Here is an 18,529-nt window from a genome sequence, read left to right as displayed (position 1 = left end):
GCACCATTTGTTATCCCATCATACAAGTTAGAAACTGTAGAGTCATGCTTGATAACTCCTTTACGTGTAGTTCAGTCATAAAATATGATATAGTAAGTCATAAAACATGTAGTAAGTCAAAAAACCCAAATATGTCTTGGATTAATCTTCTGTTTATCCCTATTAATCTTCTGTTACTGCCTTAATTCTGACCATCTTCATTCTTCTCCTGAATTATTTCAATAACTTTACGTCGGTTTTTTGGTCCTTCCTACACCAAACTAGCCGGATTCCCAAAGTCCATCCATTACTCTGTTGCAGGAGTTAGTAAATACAAGTAGTATCACATCCTTCTTCTTCTGGTGAACCTTGTGACTCCCCATTTTCTATGCAATAAAATCACTACTCCTGGACTTTTAGCACTGAACCTTTGACATATGACCCATACCTATGTTTTTTGATGTTCTCTCTTACTTTCCTCCATGAAGAGTAAACGTGTGCACAAACACTAGGAAGAAGAATGGTAGGGACAAAATAAACCATTGATTTGCCTTTTTCCATGAACTAACCAACTCTTTAGGTAATCAAGGATTTCCTTTAGTTGGATTCAACCTGGTGCATTAGAGATTTTGGGAAAATAAGTCCTGAAAATGTACTTTTTAGGTAGCCCTTTAAGCTAAGTATTTCTTGAAATAACTGATATAATGCTGTAGAGCAGAAAGTATACAAGTATTGGCCTAAGATGGCATTTCTATTTAATCTGATGCATAATTTAGAATATAGCTATCTCCCAGGCTTATTTGACAGTGAGTTTGAATATTCAGCTCTATAAATGTAATTGAAAATAAATCTTTCCTTTTGAAATAAGTGCATTTTTGTGACAAATACCAGTTCTTTATGGATATTTGGTAGGCAATAGGGGAATGAGACAGACCTTCCTAATATTGGTTGGTAGCATCATATATGAAATGCTGTTTAACTAGTTGATATGATGTTTTGTGATACAGATTTCCTCATTCTACTCTAAGGAAAATGCTTTCTGAGGCATAATTCAGGCAGGTTAGCATGAAAAGTATGGCAAAAACTTTAATATAAAGCAGGGTATTTTAAGGCAAGACAACCTCAAATGATGTATCCTTCCTTTAGAATGAATGTATATGTGGGAAAACTACACTTCTGAAAAGGGTTAACATTTTCATCCTTCTTTCTAGTGATCAGCTGCGGCAGACTCAGGACTGTTTTGCCAGTATTTCTATTAGCTGATAACTAGAGGTGTTAGTAAGTGGTAAAATGATTTTTAAAATGTCGAATATTTTATTAGTTTTATTTCATTTTATTTTTATTTTACTTCTTTGGTGTTTTCTTTAATTCATCCTATCTGACAGACGGGAAGCTCTCTGAGAGTCGATGTGTCTTGTGCATTTCTGGATCCTTGATACCTGGCCACAGAGCAGCACACAGGAGTCGCATTATACGTGGCTAAACCCCGCAAATATTAATTTTATTCCAGAGTTACACTCAAACAGCATAATAGTTCAACATCTCATAGAAGAGCTGAGAAATATGTTTTATTAGCTCAATAACTAAATTTTCAGGTGAAGCAAATTCTGGAATTTAAGTCTTCTCTGGCTTCCCTTTTAACATTTAATGGATTAATATTCACTCTAATGCTTTAAACAATGCTCTAAATTATACACAAAACTGAAAAAATGAGATTATGTATGTTTCTGTCTTAATATTCTCTTTACACTTTTCCCCCCCAATGTTAGGAAAGAGAAAAAATATGTTGACCAATGCTGGAAAGATGTTGCTGTTGGGGACTTTATTCGCCTTTCCTGTAATGAGGTTATTCCTGCAGACATGGTCTTACTCTTTTCAACCGATCCGGATGGAATCTGTCACATTGAGACTTCTGGTCTTGATGGAGAGAGCAATTTAAAACAGAGGCAGGTGGTTCGGGGATATGCAGAGCAGGTAAATAATGTGTTCTCAGTTGGTGACTTATTAACATTTTCTTTTCAGAAGATTTTCACAGGTACGTATAACGAGATTTTTAAATTCATTTTTGCTATTACAAAATAGAATCCTAGAGGACTTAATCCATTTCCAGCTATCTGTGGAAGTGTTTTATAGATAATAGGATATAATGACTTTGAAGGTCACACATTTTAGTCTGGCAATCCTATATTTTTTGGAACTGAATTAAAGGAAGTGGAATTATTTTGCAATTTGGAGAGGTATTTTTCAATGGAAATAATCACCTTCTGTTCCTAAAATCTATAATTGCATCTATACCTGGACCTTTTGAGATTCGTGTACCTTCTCGTGCCACAGAGCTTCTAGACCTTTCTAGACCCTGCTGTGGTGAGGGAAACAAGAACTTTAAAGTTATATTAACATGAGTTTGAATGAATTCCTGCTCTGCTGTTTAATTACTGTGTGACCTTGGACAAGTCACTTATTTTATGTATCAGTTTATCTTAAAATAGAAATGATGATGCCTGCCTCATAGCTTTGCTATGAGAGGCAAATGAAGTAATACAAATAAAAATGTCTTGGATAATGCTTACACATCAGTTTCCTTTCCGTTTCTCTGGAAGCACTTGAATGGTCTTCTTTAAACTGAACCATTAAGTCAGGTTTCCTTCATCTTATAAACTAAAAAGTGTTTTAGCCACATAAATGCCCTGGTCTTTAGTAAATTTCATCAGCTGATGTAACAGTGGGCCATCTTTCTGTCTCTGGATTTAATCTAGATCCTGTGATTGATATGCCTCTCAGCTTGTCACTGTCACTTTTGTGAGCATTTATATAACTAAGACATTGGTCAAAATCTTACACAACTTGAGATTCTGTTTATACCACTAAGTACCTACTTTGAGCGTGACACCAGTTGATTAATCATCACACTTTGGGTTCAGTTAAGGGTCAGTGCTCTGGAATCCCATGACCTAGTTTTCAGTTCTGTTTCTAAACAGTGCCTTGTGTGGAAACCTATAGCAAATTATTGATCTTTGTGTGTCTCTGTCTTTATCTGCTAATTAGACCTAATTATAACACCTACCTCATAGGGTATGGAAGAAGAAATTAATATATTTAAAGTACATAATAGAGATTCTGGTACATCAGAAGAACTCAAAAAATTAATTAGAAAATCAAATCATATGATTATATAACTCAGGTTTTCCATACATTTGCTGTGATATGTTAATATTATGAGATACATTAATAGTATTTCTTTCATTAGGCAAACATTCAGGTAAAAACAAGGAAATGAGATAAAGTTCACATGGCTTATTCCTAGTGAATCCGTGCCTGTGTTCTATAAAAACACTTTGCTTATTTGCTCATTGGTTTCATCAAGCATTCTAAAATTATCATTTAATCCAGTAGAGAATTTTTTAAGATGCCGATGTCCAGCTTATTTTTAAATTTTTAAATAAAATTTGCCGGGATTAAATGTATATGTGCTTAGAATGTTCACGTATATGCTTAATGCAAATGAAGTGATATACGTAAAAATGTCATCTTTTTGACATTAAATTCTTCTTGTGTTGTGATTTAAAATACATATAGTTAATTATTTTTTTATTATTTTTAGGACTCTGAAGTTGACCCAGAGAAATTCTCCAGTAAGATAGAATGTGAAAGTCCAAACAATGACCTCAACAGATTCCGAGGCTATCTGTGAGTGATACAGGACTTACCTTCATTGGTGGGAGTGGAACTGTGTATTGCAATTGTATTTAAACTCAATAAAATTTTTGTGTCTGTATACCCAAGTTAAATCACCAAAGGGCATGTGTTTAGCCATCTATTAATTTAGCCTTATTTTAATCATTTAGTTAAATATTTACCTATGTATGATTTAAAAACAACAACAAAAGCTTGTTCTTAAAATAATTCTAAAGTCTCTGTCAGTGGTGTAAGAATGTTTTCCAAGAGCTTCATAGTAAGCCCAAGACATGGTGTTTGGAAGGTGTCTGGAAAGAACTGGCAACCTAGGTGACAGGATAGTGTCCTCCTGCAGAATTAGAGTATCAGGTGGATATTTCTGGTGGGCAAAAGTTAGCCAAGGATTTGGAACATGTGTAAGAAAAACTATGGGGAGCCACAACAGTGTTTATTCTGGAGCCTTCTCGTGACATGTATGTCCCTTTTGTAAGGGCAGCTAGAATTTGAGGTCTTACCTAATTTCAACCCTAGCTTTGGCCACTTATGTGCTTTACGCCTTGAACCAAGTTATTTACTCTTTTCAATCTTCAGTTTCTGGATTCTTTTTTTTTTTTTTTTAAGATTTTATTTATTTATTTGACAGAGAGCCAGCCAGCGAGAGAGGGAACACAAGCAGAGGGAGTGGGAGAGTGGGAGAGAGGGAACACAAGCAGCGGAGCAGGGAGCCCGATGCAGGGCTCGATCCCAGGACTCTGGGATCACACCCTGAGCCGAAGGCAGACACTTAATGACTGAGCTACCCAGGCACCCCTTCAGTTTCTGGATTCTTAAGAGGAGACAATTAGACCTACTTCATACTGGTGATCTTAAGAGAAAATGGGAGGCAAAATTTCCAACTCCAGAGTTATCCTGATACCAAAGCATACAAAAACATTTGAGGAAAGATCAATATTCTGCATGGACATAGATGTAAAAATTCTTGGATAGCAAATCAAATCCAAGAACATGTAAAAAAGGCTAATACATCATGACCCAGTGGAACCTATCCCAAAAATGTAGGGTTGGTTTAATATTAGAAAATCTCATGATATAATTCACCAAATTAACAAGCCATAATTAGGAAACTGAAAAAGAAAGACCAAGTGATCATTTCATAGGTGTAGACAAAGCATTTGACAAAATCTAACTTCTGTTCTTGCAGACTGGAAATAGGAACTCTCTCAGCCTGATAAAGGGCATCTTTGAAGAACCTACAGTTAGAATCATTCATAATGGTGTAAGACTAAGTGCTTTTAAATGTTTCTCCCGTAAGATCAGGAACAAGACATGGATATTTACTCTTACCGCTTTTACTCAAGATCGTGCTGCAGGTTCTAGCTAGTGCAGTCAGGCAAGACAAGGAAATAAAAGCCATCAGATAAGAAAGAAGTAAAACTTTTATTCTTAGATGGTTTGATGTTCTTTGTGGAAAAATCTGATAAAATTTATAAGAATTTAGTAAATGAGTTTAACAGTGCTATAGGAAACATCAATATACAAAAATCAGTTGTATTTCTATATGCTAGCAATAAACAACCAGATATTGCATTTTTCATAACATTACTTATAATAGCATCAAAAAATGAAATATCTGAGGATAATTCTGACAAAAGATATGAAACACCTGCACACTCAAAACCGTGGAACACTGCTGGGAGATATTAAAGACCTAAATAGTGGGAGAGATGTATGTTGTTCACGGGTTGAAAGACTCAATATTGTTAGGATGTCAGTTTTTCTCCAAATTGATCTGTGGATTCAGTGTAATCCCAGTCAAAATCCCAACATGGTTTTGGGGATTTTTGGTCTTTTTTTTTTTTTTTTTTAAAGGAAATTGACAAGGATTAGTTGACCATAGAGTTGAGGGTCCATTTCTGGAATCTCTATTCTGTTCCATTGGTCTGTGTATCTGTTTTTATGCCAATACCATGCCGTCTTGGGGATCACAGCTTTGTAATATAGCCTGAAGTCAGGCAACATGATGCCCCCAGCTTTGTTTTTCTTTTTCATCATTCCCTTGGTGATTCAGGGTCTTTTCTCGTTCCATACAAATTTTAAGATTGCTCCAGCTCTTTGAAGAATGCCAGTGGTATTTTAATAGGGATGGCATTGAAAGTGTAAAGTGCTCTGGGCAGGATAATCAGGAAAAAATATCCAGTGGAAAAAAGACAGTCTCTTCAATAAGTGGTGCTGGGAAAATTGGACAGCTACATAGAGAAGAATGAACCTGGACCATTTCCTTACACCATACACAAAGATAAACTCAAAATGGATGAAAGACCTCAACGTGAGACAGGAATCCATTAAAATGCTAGAGGAGAGCATAGGCAGTAACCTCTTCGACATTGGTCACAGTAACTTCTTTCAAGACACTTCCCCAAAGGCAAGGGAAACAAAAGCAAAAATGAACTTTTGGGACTTCATCAAGATAAAAAGCTTCTACACAGCAAAGGAAACAGTCGAAAAAACTAAGAGGTAACCTATGGAATGGGAGAAGATATTTGCAAATGACATTACAGATAAAGGGCTGATTTCCAAGATTTATAAAGAACTTCTCAAACTCAACACTCAAAAAACAAATAACCCAGTCAGAAAATGGGCAGAAGATATGAACAGACACTTCTCCAAAGAAGACATACAAATGGCAAACAGACGCATGAAAAAATGCTCGACATCATTAGCCATCAGGGAAATACAAATCAAAACCACATTGAGGTACCACCTTACACCAATCAGAATGGCAAAAATTAACAAAACAGGAAACAAATGTTGGTGAGGATGTGAAGAAAGGGGAACCCTCTTACACTGTTGGTGGGAATGCAAGCTGGTAAAGCCACTCTGGAAAACAGTATGGAGGTTCCTCAAGATGTTAAAAATAGAGCTACCCTATGACCCAGCAATTGCACTAGTAGGTATTTACCCCAAAGATACAGATGTAGTGAAAAGAAGGGGCACATGCACCCCAATGTTTATAGCAGCAATGTCCACAATAGCCAAACTGTGGAAGGAGCCGAGATGCCCTTCAACAGATGAATGGATAAAGAAGATGTGGTCCATATATACAAAGGAATATTATTCAGCCATCAGAAAGGATGAATACCCACCATTTGCATCAACATGGATGGAACTGGAGGGGATTATGCTAAGTGAAGTAAGTCAAACAGAGAAAGACAATTATCATATGGTTTCACTCATATGTGCAACATAAGCAACAGCAAGGAGGACCATAGGGGAAGGGAGGGAAATCTGAAGGGGGAGAAATCAGAGGGGGAGATGAATCATGAGACTATGGACCCCAGGAAATAAACTCTGAGGGTTTGGAGGAGGGGGATTGGGGGAGGGGTTAACAGGGTGATGAGTATTAAGGAGGGCACATGTGGTGATGAGCACTGGGTGTTATATGTAACTAATTGATCATTGAACACTATATCAAAAACTAATGGTGTACTATACAGTGGCTAACTGAACATAATAAAAAAAAGAAATCGACAAGTTTATTCTAAAAATTTATATGGGGATGCAAAGGACCTATATTAAAAAAACTTTGAAAAAGAACAGAGTGGGAGGGCTAACACCACATGATTTCAAGACTTCTTATAAAGGTACAATAATCAAGTTAGCGTCATTTTGGCATAAAGATAGACCAGTAAATCAGAAGATATTGAAAGATTATAGAGTCCAGAAATTGATCCATACATTTATGGACAACTGGTTTTTGTTATCTGTAAATGTGCCTTTGAAAAAGGTACACAAGCAATTTAGTAAAGGAAGATTACTCTTTTCAACAAATGATGCTATAACAATTGGATGTCCATATTCTAAAAAATAAACTTCAAGCCATATGCTCACCGTGTAAAAAACTTAACTAAAAATGGAGCCTATGGTTAAATGTAAACCTAAGATTAGAAGCTCCTTAAACATAGAGGAAACATAAGGGAAATCTTTGATACCTTAGGTTAGGCCAAGATTTCTTGGATCCAAGACCCAAAGCACAATCCATAAAAGGACAAAAAATACAAAAAAGAACTTCATCAAAATTAAAAGTCTTTTCTCTTCAGTGACACTGCTAAGTGAATGAAAAGATAAGTCACAGACTGGAAGAAAATATTCGCAATGAGTGTATTGGATGTAGGACTCGTGTTCAGAATACGTTAAGACATCTCAAAACTGAGTAATAAGAAAACACAAATCACTCTTGAAAGACATTAAAGAAGACACAAAAAGATGGAAAAATATTCCATGCTCATGGATCAGAAGAATTAATATAGTTAAAATGTCTATGCTACCCAGAGCAATCTACACTTTCAGTGCCATCCCGATCAAAATACCGATGACATTTTTCAAAGAACTGGAACAAACAGCCCTTAAATTTGTGTGGAACCAGAAAAGGCCCCAAATCGCCGAGGAACTGTTGAAAAGGAAAAACAAAGCTGGGGGCATCACGTTGCCAGATTTCAAGCTGTACTACAAAGCTGTGATCACAAAGACAGCATGGTACTGGCACAAAAACAGACACATGGACTAATGGAACAGAATAGAGAACCCAGAAATGGACCCTCGGCTCTTTGGGCAACTAATCTTTGACAAAGCAGGAAAAAACATCCAGTGGAAAAAAGACAGTCTCTTCAATAAGTGGTGCTGGGAAAATTGGACAGCTACATGCAAAAGAATGAAAGTTGACCACTCTCTCACCACCATACACAAAGATAAACTCCAAATGGATGAAAGACCTCGATGTGAGACAGAAATCCATCAAAATCCTAGAGGAGAACATAGGCAGGAACCTCTTTGACATGGGCCACAGCAGCTTTTTTCATGACACATCTTCAAAGGCAAGAGAAACAAAAGATAAAATGAACTTGTGGGACTTCATCAAGATAAAAAGCTTCTGCACAGCCAAGGAAACAGTCAAAAAACCTAAGAGGCAGCCCACGAATGGGAGAAGATATTTGTGAATGACACTACAGATAAAAGACTGGTATCCAAGATCTACAAAGAGCTTCTCAAACTCAATACACGTGAAACAAATAATCAAATCAAAAAATGGGCAGAAGATATGAACAGACACTTTTCCAATGAAGCCATACAAATGGCTAACAGACACATGAAAAAATGTTCAAAATCTTTAGCCATCAGGGAAATTCAAATCAAAACCACACTGAGATACCACCTTACACCAGTTAGAATGGCAAAAATAGACAAGGCAGGAAACAAAATGTTGGAGAGGATGTGATCCCTCCTCCATTGGTGGTGGGAATGCAAGTTCGTACAGCCACTTTGGAAAACAGTGTGGAGGTCTCTTAAAAAGTTAAACATTGAGCTACCCTATGACCCAGCCATTGCACTACTGGGTGTTTACCCCAAAGATACAGATGTAATGAAGAGAGGGGCCATATGCACCCCAGTGTTCATAGCAGCATTGTCCACAATAGCTAAATCGTGGAAGGAGCCAAGAGGCCCTTTAACAGGTAACTGGATTAAGGAGATGTGGTCCATATATACAGTGGAATATTACTCAGCCGTCAAAAAGAACGATTTCTCAACATTTGCTGCAACATGGACAGGACTGGAGGAGATAATGCTAAGCGAAGTAAGTCAAGCAGAGGAAGACAATTATCATATGGTTTCACTCATTTATGGAACATAAGAAGTAGGAAGATTGGTAGGAGAACAAAGGGAAGAAGAAAGGGGGGGAGTAAACAGAAGGGGGAATGAAGCATGAGAGACTATGGACTCTGGGAAACAAACTGAGGGCTTCAGAGGGGAGGGGTTGGGGGAATGGGGTAGGCTGGTGATGGGTAGTAAGGAGGGCACGTATTGCATGGTGCACTGGGTGTTATACGCAAGTAATGAATCATGGAACTGTACATCAAAATCTAGGGATGTACTGTATGGTGACTAACATAATATAATAAAAAATATTATTAAAAAAAGAAAAAGAAAACAATACAGTTTTTTAAATGGTAAAAAAAAAGTCTGAACAGACACTTCACCAAAAAAGGTAGGTAGATGACAAATACCTATGTGAAAAGATACACGTTAGAACCACAGAGCTACAACTCGTACAGTTAAAAAGGCCCAAGTATAGAAGTGCTGGTGAGAATTTAGAGGAACCAGAACGCCCATGTACCTCTTGTGGTACTTTAAAGTACTTTAAAGTAACAATTTGGAAATTTCTTTAAAAGTTAAACATATGCCCACTGTATGATCTGGCCATTCCACTACTAGGTAGTTACCTAAGAGAAAATAAAACATTTCTTCATACAAAAACCTGCACGCAAATATTCATAGCAGCCTTATTTGTGAGAGTTTGTGTGGGAAACAACCCAAATGTCCATCAGCAGGTGAATGGATAAACAGACTGGATATCCATACTGTGTAATACTACTCAGCAAAAAGGAATTTATTGGTGATACATGCAACAACATGGACGCATCTCAGAATATCATGCTGAGTGAAAGAAGCCAGGTGGAAAAAAATATATACTGTATGATTTGATTTATATAATTTCTTGAAAATAAAAGCTAATTTATAGTGTTGGAAAGCAGATTAGTAATTGCCTTAACCAAAGATCCAAAACCAAACTGGAGTCCTGGTCCTGGTCTATCTACCTTGTCGCTTCATCCACATTGGGCATGATTTTTTCTTAACAGACACATTGGAACATCATTTGCTGTTGTGGGTACTCAGGCTTGCCCCAGAGTCCTTACCTAGTCCTAGAGCCCCACTAACCTTCTGACTCTCCTAATTATCCTTGCCTCTGTATTCCCTGATGCCATGTTTGCCTGCTTTTTGGTTTTTCTATTCATGATGGAGTTCCTCTGATGTCTGTCTGCTTCAAGTGTGGTGCCTTAATTTCAGATTAGCCTAGTCTGACATCTGAAATTCCCTTCCACTTGGAATCCACAACCAAAAGATACTGTCTACTTCCTCTCCCTCCCTCAGATTCTAGCGTCCTCAGTGCTTGGACTTCCCTGGGTCTGCCCCGTTAATGCCTTTATTGAGAGCTGGCTTCAGCAACTTGCAGGGAAGCATTGAATGAGTCAGCGCAGGTAGATACAAGTGATTTTATGTGGAATTATTTTTATCCACTAAACTAGCTCCTTATCCCTTTCCTGCTATTGTGGTCTGTTTTCTAAAGTCAACAAAATTTGAGGGATGCCTGGGTGGCTTAGTCGGTTAATTGTCTGCCTTCAGCTCAGGTCATGATCCCAGAGTCCTGGGATCAAGTCTCACATTGGGCTCATGCTCAGCGGGGAGCCTGCTTCTCCTTCTGCCTGCTGCTCCCCCTGCTTGTGCTCTCTATCTTTCTCTCTCTCTGACAAATAAATAAAATCTAAAAAAAAAAAAAAGAAAATAAAAATTGAGATGCTCACGCTCACTTTCTACATGGTGACTTCTCTGGTCTTATTCAGGTAGAACTGACATTCTCCCTATTTGTGCCTACAGTACATGTTGAATATCAGATTTCTATCATAATATCTATAATAATTGTATTATACTTACATATTTCTCTATCAGTCACTGCCCCTTAGACCACAGGAGCCAAGACTGTGTGTGTTTTTCTATTCCCAGCATCTGAGTGGGAATGCTGGGCACGTGGCAGATGTTACTTAGCTTCTTCAGTGGATGAGAGCTCTATGTGGACAGTCAGTCAGTACTTCATACAGAGTCCAAAGGTCCCAAATCATAAGTGCTGATATACCTGGCAAGTGCAGGACCTGTTTAATGTTCAGGCAGATGCAGTTAGGATAGGAGTTGGGCTTTGATCTAATGATGGTAACCTAGAGTGATGTAATGGTTAAAAAGAAGGATCCCAAGGGGGTAAAAAAGTCTGAAATCTTACTGAGGAACTTTGGAAATGCTTATGTATGTTAAATCTGTTCCTGTAAAGGTTCTAGGGATAGTGAATGCTATATTGATGAGGATTGTGTGGTGCTTGCCTGTGAATGCTACATGGAAATGTGAATGTTGGGACTTAAATTCTTCATCTGTAAAACTAGGAAGTAGAATTAAATTATAGCCAAGGACACTGCTGACCCTGACTATGACTCTTTGGTTGTCTCTTTGTACATAAAATATGAAGGAATGTAAACATACATCTCTTAGAATGAGATGTTTACAAATTATAGGAGTGAAGTGACAAATCGATTTTCTTTGTCCTTTGTGGTATGAAACCTTCTTTGAAGAGTTATTTCCTTACCCTTGTAATTCCAGATAGCAAGGATGCCAGATACAGGGACAGCTATCTACATATCATCTTATATGTAAGAAAGAAGAAACAACTTGCTGACTGAAGTATATTGCTTAGAAAACAGTCTAATTTTAATGCTGAAATTGAGAGGGCATTTTCAAAATAGGTGAAATACGTTACTTTTTGTTTATTTTTTAAAAATTTTGAGTTATTTTTCTGTGTATTTTTGCCACTGTAGTAACTTAATCAAGTAATAACTGATAATTTTTAAGTTGTTTATTGCAGAACATTTCAAACATGCAAAAGCAGAAAGAAAAATATAATGAACATCCATGGGCTCTCACCCAGTTTTAACTATTTTATGATTTTGCCAGCTTTGTTTTAATTATCTTCCTATTTCTTCCCCATTAGCATTTCACTATAAATACTTCACTATGAATATATAGCAGTAAAGGACCAGAGTCATAACATCATTATCAAGCCTGACTAAATTAAGAACAATTTCTTGATATCACTTAATACCTAACTTTTGTTCAGATTTTTCCAGTTATCTCAAAAAAAATTTTTTGTTGTCCATATATCCTAAACAGAACAAGGTCTGCCCATTTCATTTGGTTGACATGTCTTTAAATTTTTCCTCCCAAGAAATTAGGTCATTTAGCTGGTAGAATTTACCCCATTCTAGACTGAGCTGATTTGCCTTCTTCCTGACTTGAGTCCTCCCTGCTTCCCCTGTGCCCCCATGCCATCCATTTGTTGAATAAGCCAGGTCATTTTGCCTGCAGTTTACTGCATTTAGATTTGGCAGACTGCATCCTTGTGGTGGTGGTGAACATTGTTTTTCGGCCCTCTGACTTCCTGTAAACTGTCCAGGGGCACCTTCGAATCTGATAAAAGAAGTAGTTTCTCTTTGTACAAAGATAGACGTAGATATACACACATATGTACACACAGGAAATATTACATGCAATTTCAAAGGCTTCACAGATCTCTTGATGCCACAGACCCTGGGTTGATTTGCTGTTATAGAGGCTTGATTAGGATCCTGTGGAGAAGTGTGCTTCTATTCCATACCGTCTGGAGGCCTGTGATATCCCTTGTCCCATTGGTAGTTCTGTTAAGACTGGTCTTCTCAGCCTTATCCTTTCATTATGAAAGTCCTCCTCAGCCTGTCACCTAATGATTTTAGCAGCCACAGGCTACCATTGCCTAGAACAATCCTTGATTCCATCCAGGTTGAAAATGGTAATTTCCTAATTCTATCAAGAACTTTTCCCTTGTCTGTCACTAAGTTACCCTGAAATACAGTTTGTACTAGAGTAACCAGTTTCTTATTTGGAATATTTTTTAGTGTTTGTGGTACTAGAAGTTAACACTGAATAATAGGAAGCAATGGTAGTAGAAACTTATTGCATATAATTTCTGAGTCAAAGCAAAAGTATCAAAAGCAAATGGCCCAGACATTTGAAACCTTTCTTGTGAGCTGCTTGGCTTCATACTCCCAGTCAAGAAAACTCAAAATCCATGATTTTTATTTTTACATTCCCATTTTTGCTATTTATCCCCGCCCCCATTTTTGCTATTTAAAAATGAATCTTTATGCTGTCTTTCTTACAGAGAACATTCCAACAAAGAACGCGTGGGTCTCAGTAAAGAAAATTTGTTACTTAGAGGATGCACCATTAGAAACACAGAGGCTGTCGTGGGCATTGTGGTTTATGCAGGTTGGTTGCACTTCTCATTTTCACTGTTGTCTCCTCTGTGTTTCTCTTCAAGTTAACATTTTCCATTTATTCAAAATGCAGTTTATAAAGGCAGAAAGGAAATTTTGTCTTGATAAACTTAATCCTTGATCTCTGTTTTTCTTTTTCAATATTTTTTTATTATATTATGTTAGTCACCATACAGTACATCCCTGGTTTCTGATGTAAAGTTCGATGATTCATTGGTTGCTTATAACACCCAGTGCACCATGCAAATACGTGCCCTCCTTACTACCCATCACCAGCCTATCCCATTCCCCCACCCCCCTCCCCTCTGAAGCTCAGTTTGTTTCTAAGAGTCCATAGTCTCTCATGCTTCATTCCCCCTTCTGATTACCCCCCTTTTCTTTATCCCTTTCTTCCCCTACCAGTCTTCCTAGTTCTTATGTTCCATAGATGAGAGAAACCATATGATAATTGTCTTTCTCTGCTTGACTTATTTCACTTAGCATTACCTCCTNGTTTTTCTAAATGGATCACAAAAGCAAACTAAATTAGCAAAATATATTATGCCACTATTCTTTGTATCTGTCACAAGATATAAAAGTATGATATTTGCTGTCTGGCTTTAATTTGCACATTTTCTGACATGTTACCTGTGTAGGCCATGAAACCAAAGCAATGCTGAACAACAGTGGTCCCAGGTATAAGCGCAGCAAATTAGAAAGAAGAGCAAATACAGATGTCCTCTGGTGTGTCCTCCTTCTGGTTGTGATGTGTTTAACTGGTGCATTGGGTAGGTAAAATCTGATTTTTTTTTTTATACTGATCTTTTCAGCAAGATCTTTATTTAAAAGCATTTTATTTTCAAAATATTTATGAATATTTGACTTCTGCAAAGGAGATTTTTATTTGCCAATGATTTTTTCCCCCTCACGTCTTTATCTTCTACATTCTGTGATCTGAAAGGCATTAATGCTGATTATATGCAGTTACATGTGGCCACAGTAGGAAAGGGACCTGGGAAGAGATTTAAAGAGAGACCAAGACCAGAGAATGTGGAGTCTTTCGCATTTCAATTTGTTTTCAAAAATAAAGAATTGGTGTTCAACCAAAATAAATACTCTTCTTCCTCTTTAGGAATGAAGTTCTATATTTACATAATACATCTGTAGCATCCTTTTCATGTCTTGTGTGTTTTTTGAAAGGTCATGGAATCTGGTTGAGTAGATACGAAAACATAATGTTTTTTAATATCCCTGAGCCTGATGGACATGTCATATCACCCGTGTTGGGAGGATTCTATATGTTTTGGACCATGATCATTTTGTTACAGGTAATTTCTGTTGAGCTCATCATAGAATTTTAAGATTTTTCTTACTTATCCAACTGTATTTGGTTTCTCAAACTTTCTTTTCCCTCTCTAACATGTTTTAAATTACTTGATTCCTCTTAGGTCTTGATTCCCATTTCTCTCTATGTTTCCATTGAAATTGTGAAGCTCGGACAGATATATTTCATTCAAAGTGATGTGGATTTCTACCATGAGAAAATGGATTCCACTGTTCAGTGCCGAGCCCTGAACATCACTGAGGATCTTGGACAGATTCAGTACCTCTTTTCTGATAAGACAGGAACTCTCACTGAGAATAAGATGGTTTTCCGAAGATGTAGTGTGGCAGGCTTTGATTACTGCCACGAAGAAAATGGTGAGTGTTGGGTTTCTGAGAAAACCAACCTTAAGTTTGGTCTTTTTTGGCACCCACTTAAAGGTTTCATAATTCTAGCATAGAGGTGCTGTATTTAAGCATTAGGTACTTAAGTCATCCAGATGGGCATTAAAGCTTCATTGTTGTTCTTTCAAAAGCTAGTAGGTCAGAGTCAAGGAGTCTACTGCCGTAGTTTCTTTTAAAGGAAAGTAAATTACCACTAGTAGTAGAAGATTGGAGAGATGAGGTCTGGCGAGAATATGATATTACAGATACTTGCGAGAATCTAATGAAACTGTGGACCATCTCCCTAAGAAATATTTTGAAAATAATTCCAAAGGGAGGGACTCCAGCCTCCCCCTAACCCATCACATTGTTAGCCCATAAGTCTCCATTGATTCTTGGTTAAGAACACCTAGTTGAGGAATAAATATGATGAGCTAAACTTCTGAGGCTAAGGAAGTAAATATACAAATTGCAAGTTTTCTTTAAAGACTCGAACTTCATTTTGTTATTTACCAAAGTAATGTGCGCTCCTATGAAAGTAATTCTGAAAAGTATCTATAACGAATTAAAAGCCTTACTCTCTAGAGGTTAATCACCATTAACAATTTGATGAATATATAGCTCTCCATATTCTTTTATAGGCGAACATACATATTTGGACATTTCCCTTTTATAAATTAGAACAGGTTATAATATTTTTTTTGCAGTTTTCCTCTTTTATTCAACAATATCTCATGGACTTTTTTTCCCGAGTCAGTTCATAACTTAACATTAAGTGCATAGTATTGCATTGTATGTGGTCAAGCTTCCTTTGCTATTATAACAATACATGCAATGAGCTTACTCAATTTATCATTTACTCATTCAACATAAATTTTGTGAGTCCCTAATATGTGGCACAAGTCCCTTGATCTCATGTAGCTTTTAGAGTTTAAGGCAAGGAGATAGATAATATTAAAGATTATGATATGTAGAATAAAATTCATCGTTTTTGTACGTACATGTTTGTGCATATCTTATTTTTATAACCTACATTTCTAGAAGTGATATTATTGGCTCCAGAGGTAGGCACATATAAAATTTTTATAGATCCTACAAAATTTACCTCTAAAATATTATGCTAATTTACATTCCCACCACCCAGAAAAACAATACCCACTTTTCACACCAGCCGTTATGGGGTGAAGTTATTCTTTTTAATCTGTGTGATTTTTGTAGACTCAGCACTTCATTGTCTTAATTTGTCTCTGATTAGCAATGAGATGCTTAACTTTTTATATGTTTATTGGCCTTTTGAATTTCCTTGGCAAAGTGATCATTTCCTTTTCCTGTTTTACAAATGAGCTTTTCTTCGTCATCTGTAGGAAGATTTTATCTATTAAGGAGGGCTGGTGTTCACCTTGTTCAGTCTAGGTTGTCTGCGGCCACTTGTCCATGTTCTTTTGTGCACTTGTATTGAACTAAATGTTAAATAATGTGACCCTCTGATATTATCCTTCTATATGTGACAAGTATTTTCCTGGTTCATCATTTATCACTGTATTAGTTTTCTATGGTTACATAACAAATTATGACAAATTTAGTGGCTTTAAACAACACACATATACTATCTCATGGCTTTTGTGGGGCTGGAGCCTGGGTGTGGGATGGCGGCATCCTCCCTCAGGGTCTGTCACCAAGCTGAAATTTAGGTGTCAGCTGGGACTGTGATCTTATCTGAGACTCAGAGTCCTCTTCATAGTTCCCTTGTTTTTGACAGAATTCAGTCTTAAGGTTGTAGGACTGAAGTCCCTGCTGGCTGTCATCCTGGATGTTCGGAGCTCTGAGAGGTGGCCCACTATTTCTCACCACATGGCCTCTCCATAGCGTGGCAGTTTGCTNTCTTGCTGGCTGTCATCCTGGATGTTCTGAGCTCTTAGAGGTGGCCCACTATTTCTCACCACATGGCCTCTCCATAGCGTGGCAGTTTGCTTCTTCACGGCCAGTAGCNGCTGTCATCCTGGATGTTCGGAGCTCTGAGAGGTGGCCCACTATTTCTCACCACATGGCCTCTCCATAGCGTGGCAGTTTGCTTCTTCACGGCCAGTAGCAGAATCTCTAGCCTTGAATTTCTCTGACCTCAGGAAAGTACTGTGACCCTTCTTTTTCCCTGATGAGGTCAGATCTACATAGGATAGTCGTCTTTTAGATGAACTCAGATTCAACTGGTTAACTGCTTGATTACATCTGCAAAATCTCTCTATGTTTTCATATAACATAATTTAATCACAGAAGTGAACCCCATTGTACCCAGAAGTTGTGTAAATCAGGGAGCCCGGAAACTTGGGGCCATCTTAGAATTCTGTCTAGCATGGTCTCTTAGGGTGTTTCTTCTTGTCCGAATTTTTATAGGTTTATTAAATCTTATTATAAATATTGATAAGATTATGAATATTATAATTTGTTAGTAGTGTTAAACTTACACATCCCACCTGGCCCAAAATTTTAAAAAATATAATCTATTTTCTCCAAGGTATATACTCGTGTGTGCGCACATGTGCGCACACACGCGCACATGTATTTTTTTCTTTTAAGATTTTTTTTATTTATTAGAGAGAGAGAGAGCATGTACACCTGAGTGGGGGGAGGGGCAGAGGGAGAGGAAATGAGACAATCTTAAGCAGCCTCNTTCTTTTAAGATTTTTTTTATTTATTAGAGAGAGAGAGAGCATGTACGCCTGAGTGGGGGGAGGGGCAGAGGGAGAGGAAATGAGACAATCTTAAGCAGCCTCCATGCCCAGCACGGAGCCCCACATGAGGCTCAATCCCAAGACTCTGAGATTATGACCTGAGCTGAAGTCAGATGCTTAACCGACTGAGCCACCCAGGTACAGCTCCTAGGCACATACATTTTTTAAGCCAGGTTTTGTTGTTACATGTGAATGTGAGGGATAAAATATTGAATATTTATTGCATAATCACTATATAAATATAAAAAATAATCATATTGGTTATGATGATACTCTGCGTTGTTTCATCTTCTTTATTTTATTTTTGTTATAAAAGCAATATTATAGAAAATTCCAGATAAGCTAAAAGAGAAAAATTTAAAAGCCATCAATAACCCCCACCAGAGTGGACCACTGTTAACATTTTTGTGCATTTCTTTAAGTCTTTTTCTTTTTTTTTTTTTTTTTTAAAGATTTTATTTATTTATTTGACAGAGAGAGACAGCCAGAGAGAGA

The 18,529-nt window shown here is 37.3% G+C and overlaps 1 protein-coding gene across 3 annotated transcripts in view; it reads left to right on the top strand.

The window, feature by feature from the left end:
- The window catches only part of ATP10D (ATPase phospholipid transporting 10D (putative)), a 105,028-nt gene that overhangs the window by 36,903 nt on the left and 49,596 nt on the right, over nt 1-18,529 (top strand). For 2 of the 3 annotated variants that reach the window (XM_002917019.4, XM_034671854.1), the window contains 6 exons: nt 1,749-1,953; nt 3,581-3,666; nt 13,505-13,611; nt 14,255-14,386; nt 14,799-14,926; nt 15,047-15,299. In XM_002917019.4, the coding sequence (XP_002917065.2) occupies nt 1,749-1,953; nt 3,581-3,666; nt 13,505-13,611; nt 14,255-14,386; nt 14,799-14,926; nt 15,047-15,299 (911 nt within the window). Of the gene's footprint in view, nt 1-1,748; nt 1,954-3,580; nt 3,667-11,910; nt 12,054-13,504; nt 13,612-14,254; nt 14,387-14,798; nt 14,927-15,046; nt 15,300-18,529 lie in introns of those variants that run through there. The other variant, XM_011222038.3, reaches the window with a different exon arrangement.

This window comes from Ailuropoda melanoleuca, chromosome 11, assembly GCF_002007445.2.
Source record: "Ailuropoda melanoleuca isolate Jingjing chromosome 11, ASM200744v2, whole genome shotgun sequence".
Classification (NCBI taxonomy): Eukaryota; Metazoa; Chordata; class Mammalia; order Carnivora; family Ursidae; genus Ailuropoda; species Ailuropoda melanoleuca.
This window is presented reverse-complemented; position numbering and strand designations above follow the sequence as displayed.